At 45.6% G+C, this 12,639-nt stretch overlaps 1 protein-coding gene across 8 annotated transcripts in view; it reads left to right on the plus strand.

Moving 5' to 3' along the window:
• zranb3 (zinc finger, RAN-binding domain containing 3) overlaps positions 1–12,639 on the plus strand; it is a 128,593-nt gene that overhangs the window by 17,461 nt on the left and 98,493 nt on the right. For all 8 annotated transcript variants that reach the window (XM_067987225.1, XM_067987224.1, XM_067987222.1 and 5 more), the window contains one exon: positions 6,164–6,182. In XM_067987225.1, coding sequence (XP_067843326.1) covers positions 6,164–6,182 — 19 coding nt within the window. The remainder of the gene's footprint in view (positions 1–6,163; positions 6,183–12,639) is intronic.

The raw sequence follows: 12,639 nt of genomic DNA on the forward strand, positions 1-12,639 counted from the left end.
AGAAAGATAGCACTAGAGCAAGTAATAGAACAGTATTGGGTGGGATCAGACTAAGAGAGAGTACAAGAAATTCTAGGACTAGTTTGCAATGCATGTGTGTAAATGCACGAAGCGTGGTAAACAAGGTTGGTGAGCTGCAGGTGCAAATAGCCACATGGGAATACGATGTCGTGGCGATAACTGAGACCTGGCTCTAAAAAGGGCAGGATTGGATACTAAATATCCCTGGATACAAGTTGTTCAGGAAAGAAAGTGGAGGGTGGCAGTATTGATTAAGGAAAATATTGCAGTACTGGAGAGCGGGGATGTCCTGAAGGGTACAAGGACAGAATCTATTTGGTTAGACTTAAGAAATAAGAGGTGCCATTACACTACTGGGTGCATTCTATAGGCCACCAATTAATGGGAAGGATATAGAGGAGCAAATTTGCAGGGAAATTACAGAGAGGTGCAAAAGCTATAGAGTAATGATAACTGGGTATTTCAACTATTCTAATAGACTGGGATAACAATAATAATAATAATAAAGGGGCAAAGAGGGGGAGGAATTTTTGAAATGTGTTCAGGATAACTTTCTTCACCAGTACGTTTCCAGCCCAACAAGGAAGGAGGCATTGCAGGACTTGGTTCTAGGGAATGAGGTGGGCCAAGTGGAGCAAATGTCAGCGGGGGAGCATTTAGGGAGCAACGATCATAGTATCATAAGGTTTAGAATAGCTATGGAAAAGGACACTAACAACTCTAAAGTAAAAATACTCAATTGGAGGAGGGCCAATTTTAATGGGATGAGAACAGATCTGGCCCGGGTAAATTGGAATCAAAGATTGGCAGGTAAAACTGTAATTGAACGGTGGGCAGCCTTTAAAGAAAAGATGGTTCGGGGACAGTCTAGGTACATTCCCCCGAGGCAGAAAGGTAGGGCAACTAAAGCTAGAGCTCCCTGGATGACAAGAGATAGAGAGTAAGATGAAGTAGAAAAAAGGGGCGTATGACAAATGTCAGGTTGATAACACAAGTGAGCACCAGGCAGAATATAGAAAGTTCAGAGGGGAAGGGAGAAAGGAAATAAGAGGGGCAAAGAGAGAGTATGAGAATAGACTGGTGGCCAACATAAAAGGGAATCCAAAATTCTTCTATAGGCATGTAAACAATAAACGGGTAGTAAGAGGAGGGGTGGGGCCGATTAGGGACTATAAAGGAGATCTGCTCATGGTGGCAGAGGGCATGGCCGAAGTACTAAATTAGTACTTTGCATCTGTCTTTACTAAGGAAGAAGATGCTGCCAGAGGCTCAGTAAAGGAAGATATAGCTGAGATAATGGGTGGGCTAAAAATTGATAGAGGAACTAGAAAGGCTAGCTGTACTTAAAGTAGATAAGTCACTCAGTCCACATGGGATGCATCCTGGGTTGCTGAGGGAAGTAAGGGTGGAAATTGTGGAGGTGCTGGCCGTAATCTTCCAAACATCCGTAGATATGGGGGTGGTGCCAGAGGACTGGAGAATTGCAAATGTTACACCCTTGTTCAAAAAAGGATGTAAGGATAAACCCAGCAACTATAGGCCAGTCAGTTTAACCTCGGTGGTGGGGAAACTTTTAAAAATGATAATCTAGGACAGAATTAAGAGTCACTTGGACAAGTGTGGATTGATTAGGGAAAGCCAGCACGGATTTGTGAAAGGCAAGTCGGGTTTAACTAACTTCATAGTTTTTTTGATGAGGTAACAGAGAGGGTAGATGAGGTGGTGTATATGGACCTTTAAAAGGCGTTTGATAAAGTGGGCTTGTCATCAAGGTTGCAACCCATGGAATAAAGGGGGCAGTAGCAACATGGATACAGAATTGGCTAAGAGACAGGAAACAGAGTAGTGATGAAAGGTTGTTTTACGAACTGGAGGGAGGTGTACAGTGGTGCTCCCCTGGGGTCAGTGCTGGGACCACTGCTTTCCTTGATATATATTAATGTCTTGGACTTGGGTGTACCAGGGCACAATTTCAAAATCTGCAGGTAACACAAAGCGTGGAAGTGTAGTGAACAGTGAGGAGGATAGTGATAGACTTCAAGAGGATATAGACAGAGTGGTGGTATGGGCGGACGCGGGGTAGATGAAATTTAACGCAGAATAATGCGAGGTGATACATTTCAGTAGGAAGAATGGGGAGAAGCAATATAAACTAAAGGGCACAATTCTAAAAGTGGTACAGGAACAGAGAGATCTGGGGGTATATGTACACAAATCGTTGAAAGTGGCAGGGCAGGTTGAGAAAGCGGTTAAAAAAGCATACAGGATCCTGGGCTTTATAAATAGATTTTACAACACCAAGTTATAGTCCAACGATTTTATTTTTAATCCCACAAGCTTTCGGGGGCTTTCCCCTTCCTCAGGCGGTGTGGAAAAGACAATTTCGAATCCTTTGCATTTTAAGATCACAGAACAAAGCCTGGTGATTAGTGCCCGTTGCCAAGGCAATCACAGTGAGCAGACAGAAAGGTGTCATCTAAAAGGCCACTGAATATACAACCCCCCAAAAAAAGAGAGAGAGAGAGAGAGAGAGAGATAAGGAAGACAGTCAATGACCCGTTATATTAAAAACAGATAACATTTGTTCGCTGGTGGGGTTACGTGTAGTGTGACATGAACCCAAGATCCCGGTTGAGGCTGTCCTCATGGGTGCAGAACTTGGCTATTAATTTCTGCTCGACGATTTTGCGTTGTCGTGTGTCTCGAAGGCCGCCTTGGAGTACGCTTACCCGAAGGTCGGTGGCTGAACTTGGTGTTGTAAAATTGTTACTGAACTTGGTGTTGTAAAATTGTTTACAATTGTTAACCCCAGTCCATCACCGGCATCTCCACATCATTTATAAATAGAGGCATAGAGCAAGGAAGTCATAATGAACCTTTATAAAACACTGGTTTCGCCACAGCTGGAGTATTGTGTCCAGTTCTGGGCACTGCACTTTAGGAAGGATGCGAAGGCCTTAGAGAGGGTGCAGAAAAGATTTACTAGAATGATTCCAGGGATGAGGGACTTTAGTTACATGGATAGACTGGAGAAGCTGGGGTTGTTCTCCTTGGAACAGAGAAGGATGAGAGGAGATTTGATAGATGTATTCAAAATCATGAAGGGTCCAGACAGAGAGAAACTGTTCCCATTGGCAGAAGGGTCAAGAACCAGAGGACATACGGTGATTGACAAAAGAACCAAAGGTGACATGAGGGGAAAACTTTTTTTTACAAAGCGAATGGATAGGATCTGGAATACTCCCTAGGGGGTGGTGGAGACAATTCAGTTGTGGCTTTCAAAAGGGAACTGAATAATTACTTGAAAAGAAAAAAAAATTGCAGAGTGGGGGAGTGGGACTAACTGGATTGCTCTTGCATAGAGCCAGCACGGACACGATGGGCCGAAAGGCCTCCCTCTGTGCTGTAACCTTTCTTTGTTTCTAGCTACAACACTGGCATCTACCCAACAAAGTGGAAAGTTGCCCAGGTACGTCCTGTCCACAAATAGCAGGACAAATCCAATCCAGCCAATTACCGCCCCATCAGTCTACTCTTAATCATTAGAAAATCAATGGAAGGTGTCGTCGACAGTGCTATCAAGCGGCATTTCCTCACCAATAACCTGCTCGCTGATGCTCAGTTTGGGTTCAGCCAGGACCACTCTGCTCCAGACCGCATTACGGCCTTGGTCCAAACATGGACAAAAGAGCTGAATTCCAGAGGCAAGGTGAGAGTGACTGCCCTTGACATCAAGGCAGCATTTGACCGAGTGTGGCATCAAGGAGCCCTAGTAAAATTGAAGTCAATGGGAATCGGGTAAAACTCTCCAGTGGCTGGAGTCATACCTTGCACAAAGGAAGATGGTAGTGGTTGTTGGAGGCCGATGATCTCAGCCTCAGGACATCGCTGCAGGAATTCCTCAGGGCAGGGTCCTAGGCCCAATTATCTTCATCAGAGACCTTCCCTTCATCATAAGATCAGAAGTAGGCATGTTTGCTGATGATTGTACAGTGTTCAGTTCCAGTTGCAACCCCTCAGATAATGAGGCAGTCCGTGCCCGCATGCAGCAAGACCTGGACAACATCCAGGCTTGGGCTGATAATGGCAAGGAACATTCGTGCCAGATAAGTGCCAGGCAGTGACAATCTTCAACAAGAGAGAGAGTCTAACCATCTCCCCATGACATTCAACGGCATTACCGTCGCCGAATTCCCCCCAACAACATGCTAGGGATCACCATTGACAAGAAACTTAACCGGACCAGCCACATAAATACTGTGGCTACAAGAGCAGGTCAGAGGCTGGGTATTCTGCGGCGAGTGACTCACCTCCTGACTCCCCAAAGCTTTTCCACCATCTACAAGGCACAAGTCAGGAGTGTGATGGAATACTCTCCACTTACCTGGATGCATGCAGCTCCAGCAACACTCAAGAAGCTTGACACCATCCAGGACAAAGCAGCCCGCTTGATTGACACCCCATCCACCACCCTAAACATTCATTCCCTTCACCACCGGCGCACAGTGGCTGCAGTGTATACCACCCACAGGATGCACTGCAGCAACTCGCCAAGGCTTCTTCGACAGCACCTCCCAAACCCACAACCTCTACCACCTAGAAGGATAAGAGCAGCAGGCACGTGGGAACACCACCTGCACGTTCCCCTCCAAGTCACACACCATCCCGACTTGGGAAATATATCGGCGTTCCTTCATCGTCGCTGGGTCAAAATCCTGGAATTCCCTTCCTAACAGCACTGTGGGAGAACCTTCAACACATGGACTGCAGCGGTTCAAGAAGGCGGCTCACTACCACCTTCTCAAGGGCAATTAGGGATGGGCAATAAATGCCGGCCTTGCCAGTGACGCCCACATCCCATGAACGAATAATTTAAAAAAAATATTCTGCTCCCTCTACAAACTCTATTCCCTTGTCACTTCCTGGCCACTTTCTCAGGTTGAACCAGGCCATGTGTAATATTGGTATCCTGTTTGATCCTGAGCTGAGCTTTAAACTCCACATCCTATCCTTCATCAAAACTGCTTGTTTCCATCTTGCAACAATGCCCATCTCTGGATCTATCTCAGCCCTTCTCCTTCTGAAATCCTTGTACTTATCTTTATTGCCTACATACTCAGTGACTGCAGTGCTCTCCTTGCTGGCCTCACATCCGCCATCCCACAAACTCCAACTTGCCCAAAACTGCTACATGTAACCTCATGCATCCCACCTGGATGCTTACTGGTCCATTGCTTCTGTCTTTGATGACCTTCACAGGCTCCAGGTCCCAAAACATGAAATTTAAAATCCTGGTCCTCGTCTGTAAATCCTTCCATGCCCTCGTTCCACTTTTTCCCTGCAGTTCCCCCAGTCCTGTATCCCTCGGGAATACTCTGATCCTTTGGAACTCTATTCCTAAACTTCTCCACTCTTTCATCTTTTGTTGAAAATCTCATCAAAACCTGTCTCATGGACCAAGCTTTTACTCACCTCTCTGTTTCCTTTCCAGCATTCAGTACAGCTAGGTCTGCTATTTTAGTAACGGTATTTTGTTGCATTTTGAGCTTCTGCTAAGTTTAGAATGATTGGTTAAAGCATTGCAGATGTTCAGCATTAAAAGAAAAATTGTAAACCAATATTTTTTCACTAACTGAGTAATTCCTGAGATTGGAGAAATCATAAAATTTCCTGGCCAAATTCCTGATTCCTTTAGTAAAATTATGCTAATAGCAATTAACAACTGCGGCCCTTACATTTTTTTATGCTTGAACTACATATTTCTAATAATTCAGTGTAGCCTGAATATATAAAGCAGGCATAGTTGCAGAAATTGGTATTTCACACAATCACGTTCTAGTTTGTATCACGCGGACGCTTCTGTTGCTTTTGCTCAAGTCAATCAGGTCTAATGCAGTATGTCTGTCTGCATTGCTTTACATATGTGGTGTTTTTGCTACATGAGAAAATGGATACATGTATTCTGACTGACTTAATACGACTTGGTCTAAAATTAGATGTTTTTAATGTTGATTAGGAAAAATAAGATTATTTAAGACAACCAAATCAAAATTCAGTGCTAAAATGAGATCTGTGAACATTTACACAGTTGTTCCCTGCGTTGGCCTTTCACTTGTTATTGTTTTTTTGTTCTTTTTTTTAGATGCATGATTGCAGATGAGGTAAGAACATTCATCAAGCTTTATCACCTAGGTGGAATTGTATTGCTGTAATTAAACCCCACATACCTACTTTCAGTCTGCTACATGTTGCCTATCATCCAGCATTTTGAAAGAGGTAAGAGGAAAACATTAAATACACAGGTAATGGAACATATAAGAATGTGTAGTGTTCACAGAAAAACGGCCAGTCATGGAATTCAATCCTCAAAATATTGATTACGAATCCTAAAATCCCATACAATAAAACAGAATTTCACTTATTCAGTCGCTGAATCACTGAAATCAGTGGCCCTGTTAATATGTTGTGCATTACATGGCACAACACCCCTAATATTATGTAAGTGTATCCTGGAACTCACTGTGAACATCACCACAGGAAATCCACTCGACTATTGTAATAAAAACATATCATGCATGATTTTGTCACACATCCTATGCTACAGTAATCAGTTAATTTTATAAATGTATCCAAACTTCTTTGCACATAATTGGCTAATATAAAATTGACACCTCCTCCAGAAAATCTCTTCCTACTGATGTTTACTCATTTGGATTCACTCCTATATAAAATTTGTTAGAAAGTAAGCTAGCCAAGCGAATCAATAAAATTGCTCCACAAATATCCAAATCCTTTCAGCTGTCATTTTTTTCTCAGTAATTGAAATTTCTAATATGCAAAATAATGTTTAAAAAATAAAATCATTGAAATTAAACTTACCTTTTTTTAAATGTCTCACTCCCCCCTCGCCCTGGTCATCTGCCAGAAGCCTTGGCTGTAATTTGCCATGTGAATGGGCTCATTCAGGTTCTTTTCTTTCCTGGGCTTCTAAGTTCATTCTCATTTCTTTTCTTTTCCTTTCCCCTCCCTGATTATTTTAGTGCACAAACATGGTCACCAATTCTGCACTTTTGCTTCTCCTCCCTGCCCTACCGAAAGTTTTGTTGGGCCATTTGCTGTCAAGCTGCATGGAGTCAACACAAAGTACAAATGCGTTTCCTGCAACTACAGTTCCAGGAGCTTCAGCTGGAGAGCTGCTTTTTGGACAGCAGTGGGAAGGTTGGAGAATGATAAGTGGAAATGGAACACATCTTGGGATTCAAAAGGGGCTTCACATTACCATAGTCTGTCAGATTACTGATATTGATTGGCAAGCCAATGAAAAGCCACTTTCCATTTATTAGCTAGGCAGGGAAAGCTACTAATTAGCAACGAGCAAGCATCACAAATCCACTCATATCTACCCGTTGCCAACCTCTCTGTCATGGGGAGGCCACGTGCCCAGCAGATGTGTCTGCGATGTTGAAATTGCGGTTCAGCTCCCTGCCGGAGGAGCTCAGGCCTTTCGCTTGGAGTACCACGCACCTCCGGTACCTGGGAGTCTACCTTAGCCCTGCCGAGGAAGCCTGGCTGGCGAACTGGGAAGAGCTGGAGGCCAAAGTCGCCGCTCGCCTGGCGCGCTGGACAGGACTGCTCCGAGTGTTATCCTACAGGGGTCGTGTGCTGGTCATAAACCAGCTGGTGGCCGCCATGTTGTGGTACCGGTTGGTCACTTTGACCCCCCCCACCTGAGTTTGTCGCCAAGATTCAGAAGAAGTTTGTTGACTTCTTCTGGGCCAAAGGGATGCACTGGGTCGCTGCCGCGGTCCTGAGTCTCCCATTTAGGGAGGGCGGTCAGGGGCTGGTGTGCGTCCGCACCCAGATGGCAACTTTCCGCCTTCGGTCGCTGCAGCGATACCTGTACGTTGAGCGTCCTCTTAGATGGTGTGCACTGGCGACGTACTTTTTCCGCCAGGTGCATGGCCTGAACTACGACACGCAGCTCCTGTTCGTCTCGCTGCTGGGCGGCCGCACGTCTTTACGGGAGCTGGCTGTCTTTTACCAGGATCTGCTCAGGGTCTGGAACATGGTTTCCTCCAGCCGGTGCTCTCGCCCGTCGGGGATAGCGGCCGTCCTGCAGGAGCCGCTGCTCGGGAATCCGTTCCTCCGCGATGTCGGCTTCGGCCGCTCGCGGCTGACGGAGCAGATGGCCGTGGCCAGTCGGGTAACCAGAGTCAGGGACGTCCTGGATGGCGGAGGGTCGGGTTGGTTGGAGCCGTGGGCGCTTGCCGCACGGATGTCCTCGTGGCGTGCCGGGGACGCGGCCGCCGCCATCCGGGCGTTGAAATCGGCGCTCGGCCCTGACTCCACTCGGGGTGTGGAGGCGGCTCAAGCGTGCGGAGCCATCCCGTCCGATCTGACCCCCGTTCGGACGGAATTCCTCATCGGTGCTAGGCCCCGAAACCTCCCTCGGAGGGCTGCGCCTGACAACTTGAGCCGTCTCTCGGAAATTCCCTCCGTGCCGTTTCACTCCGCGCGGAGGGATTTCCTGTATGGGCTGCTCCTGCACACTCTCCACTTCCTTGCCCTCGTCTCTCGCCCGGACACGCCCTGGCGTACCATCCTGCCGTCCGGCGGAGACGGGGGTCCCCAGTGGGGGGCTCTCTACTCGGGGATCCTCCCGTGTTCCATCGGGGATCTGGGGTGGAGAGTGTTGCACGGAGCAGTCGCGTGCAACAGGCGTTTACGCCATTTTACGGACTCCCAGGCCGCCTGCAATTTCTGCGGCCTGGATGAGTCCATGTTTCATTTGTTCACTGGGTGTGGGAGACTGCAGCCCCTGTTTGATTATTTGGAGGGGCTGCTCCTCAGGTTCTGGCTGCACTTCAGTCCCACGCTCCTGATCTTTGGCCGCCCGGTGAGGAGGGGGGCGGGCAGGTCGGTGGACATCCTCGTGGGCCTGCTCCTGGGCCTGTCCAAGGTGGCCATCCGCAGGTCCAGGTTGCGTGCGGCCCGTGGGGGCGGTCGCTCGGACTGTCTGCCTCTCTTCCGTGGAATGCTCCGCGCCCGGGTGGCCCTGGAGATGGAGCACGCGGTGCATCCTGAACGAGGAAAATAAAATTTTAATTTGATACCTGGTTTCGTTTTATTTGGTTTTTAGTATTTAAGCACACCCTACACCCCCCCCTTATAAAAGGGGGGCCTAAAACACAAAAAGAAAAAAAAAAGAGAAAAGAAAAAAAAGAAAAAAAAAAATCCACTCATATCAAATCACAATTTTTTTTCCACTCCTAACGATTGGGAACCAACAACAGCCAATCAAATCACTGAAACTCTTTTTTTCAAACTGCTTTCAACTGCCATTTTCCTTCCTCACTCAGGTCATTTATATATAGTTTAAACATTTATAACTTAGCACTTAAAGTGTTCTTCTTATTCAATCTATACCTAATTATGAAGCATGGGATTAATTTCCTCCTTACATTGAAAATACTATTTCATCAAATATCCTTTGTTTGGAAAGTTCTTCCCTTTTTCATGTTTTGCAAGTATAACTTATCAATGATCTGCCCATCAGGAGAGATCATAATTTTATATCACTGAGCTGTGCACTGAGGAGACCAGTCCTTTTGGGTGTGAGAGAATTTCTGTTGATAACAGCCACCACTGAGTTGGCTTTATTTTCATTGTAATTCTGGCATTTTTTATTCATTGAGATCTTGTCCAATCTTGATTGGTTCTGGGGAATTGCATATTTATTTTCATTATGTTGTTCGGACTCTTTCCCCTAAGAGGTGCACAGAACTAAAACTTGAGATTCCAATTAGAAGATTTTAGAAAATTTCTGCCTCTTGGTGAAGATTGGTTTAATAAATTAGGAATCATTTTTCAATCTGAAAATTTATGAGAGAATTATCTTGAACTGAAAACTAAGATCCTTACAAACTGTACTTCAGCAAGGTTTGCCCTCATTGTAATTCGAAGTAATGCTTTGTAAAAATGATCATGTTGAATAAAATTATCCCTCTTCAATGTACCTTTATTTTTGGAAAGTTAGAGAAGTAAATTTTAAATATTCGAAGTGGAAGTGAATTGTGTTGTCGCATGATGGCCTCTAATGACCATTCCATTGAAAAAGCCTGTTTCATCCACTTCAATTTCAATAATGTATATCTGGCTATCAAGATCATTGGTTTGCAGTACCTCTCTGATATACGAATACAGCAATCTGGTCTTTACTACTTTTCTACATTTAGTATCTTATAGAAACATAGAAAATTTACGGCACAGAACGAGACCATTTGGCCCATCTTGTACGCGCCGGTCGAAAAACTGCTACCAGCCTAATCCCACTTTCCAGCATTTGGTCCATGGTCTTAGAATCATAGAAGTTTACAACATGGAAACAGGCCCTTCGGCCCAACATGTCCATGTCGCCCAGTTTATACCACTAAGCTAGTCCCAATTGCCTGCACTTGGCCCATAATCCCTCTATACCCATCTTACCCATGTAACTGTCCAAATGCTTTTTAAAAGACAAAATTGTACCCGCCTCCACCACTGCCTCTGGCAGCTCGTTCCAGACACTCACCACCCTTTGAGTGAAAAAATTGCCCCTCTGGACCCTTTTGTATCTCTCCCCTCTCACTTTAAATCTATGCCCCCTCGTTATAGACTGCCCGACATTTGGGAAAAGATTTTGACTATCTACCTTATCTATGCCCCTCATTATTTTATAGACTTCTATAAGATCACCCCTTAACCTCCTACTCTCCAGGGAAAAAAGTCTCAGTCTATCCAACCTCTCCCTATAAGTCAAACCATCAAGTCTCGGCAGCATCCCAGTAAATCTTTTCTGCACTCTTTCTAGTTTAATAATATCCTCTCTATAATAGGGTGACCAGAACTGTACACAGTATTCCAAGTGTGGCCTTACTAATGTCTTGTACAACTTCAACAAGACATCCCAACTCCTGTATTCAATGTTCTGACCAATGAAACCAAGCATGCCGAATGCCTTCTTCACCACCCTATCCACCTGTGACTCCACTTTCAAGGAGCTATGAACCTGTACTCCGAGATCTCTTTGTTCTATAACTCCCCAACGCCCTACCATTAATGGAGTAGGTCCTGGCCCGATTCGATCTACCAAAATGCATCACCTCACATTTATCTAAATTAAACTCCATCTGCCATTCATCGGCCCACTGGCCCAATTTAGCAAGATCCCGTTGCAATCCTCGATAACCTTCTTCACTGTCCACAATGCCACCAATCTTGGTGTCATCTGCAAACTTACTAACCATGCCTCCTAAATTCTCATCCAAATCATTAATATAAATAACAAATAACAGCGGACCCAGCACCGATCCCTGAGGCACACCGCTGGACACAGGCCTCCAGTTTGAAAAACAACCCTCTACAACCACCCTCTGTCTTCTGTCGTCAATCCAATTTTGTCTCCAATTGGCTACCTCACCTTGGATCCCATGAGATTTAACCTTATATAACAACCTACCATGCGGTACCTTGTCAAAGGCTTTGCTGAAGTCCATGTAGACCACGTCTACTGCACAGCCCTCATCTATCTTCTTGGTTACCCCTTCAAAAAACTCAATCAAATTCGTGAGACATGATTTTCCTCTCACAAAACCATGCTGACTGTTCCTAATCAGTCCCTGCCTCTCCAAATGCCTGTAGATCCTGTCTCTCAGAATACCCTCTAACAACTTACCCTCTACAGATGTCAGGCTCACCGGTCTGTAGTTCCCAGGCTTTTCCCTGCCGCCCTTCTTAAACAAAGGCACAACATTTTCTACCCTCCAATCTTCAGGCACCTCACCTGTAGCTGTCGATGATTCAGATATCTCTGCTAGGGGCCCCTAATGCTATGGCTGTCCCAGTCAATGTTGGGAAAGTTAAAGTCCCCTACTATTACCACCCTATTTTTCTTGCAGCTGTCTGTAATCTCCTTACATATTTGCTCCTCAATTTCCCGTTGACTATTTGGGGGTCTGTAGTACAATCCTATCAAAGTGATCTCTCCCTTCTTATTTTTCAGTTCTACCCATATAGACTCAGTGGGCGAACCCTCGGATATATTCCCTCTCACTACTGCCGTGATGTTCTCCCTAATCAAGAACGCAACTCCCCCTCCTCTCTTACCTCCTGCTCTATCTTTCCTATAGCATCTGTACCCTGGAACATTGAGCTGCCAGTCCTGCCCCTCCCTTAGCCATGTTTCAGTAATAGCTATAACATCCCAGTCCCATGTACCCATCCATGCCCTGAGTTCATCTGCCTTGCCCATTAGACTCCTTGCATTGAAATAAATGCAGTTTAATCTAGACTTCCCTTGGTCTTTGCCCTGCTTTCTCAGACCATCTGTCCGGTCATGTTTTGTACACTCTCCCTTACTGCCTTTTGTTTCTGTCACCACTTTACTTTCCACTGACTTCCTGCATCGGTTCCCATCCCCCCTGTCACATTAGTTTAAACCCTCCCCAACAGCACTAGCAAACACTCCCCCTAGGACATTGGTTCCAGTCCCGCCCAGATACAGACCGTCCAATTTGTACTGGTCCCACCTCCCCCAGAACCGGTTCCAATGGCCCAGGAATTTGAATCCCTCCCTCTTGC

This window comes from Heptranchias perlo, chromosome 7 (genome assembly GCF_035084215.1).
Source record: "Heptranchias perlo isolate sHepPer1 chromosome 7, sHepPer1.hap1, whole genome shotgun sequence".
Classification (NCBI taxonomy): Eukaryota; Metazoa; Chordata; class Chondrichthyes; order Hexanchiformes; family Hexanchidae; genus Heptranchias; species Heptranchias perlo.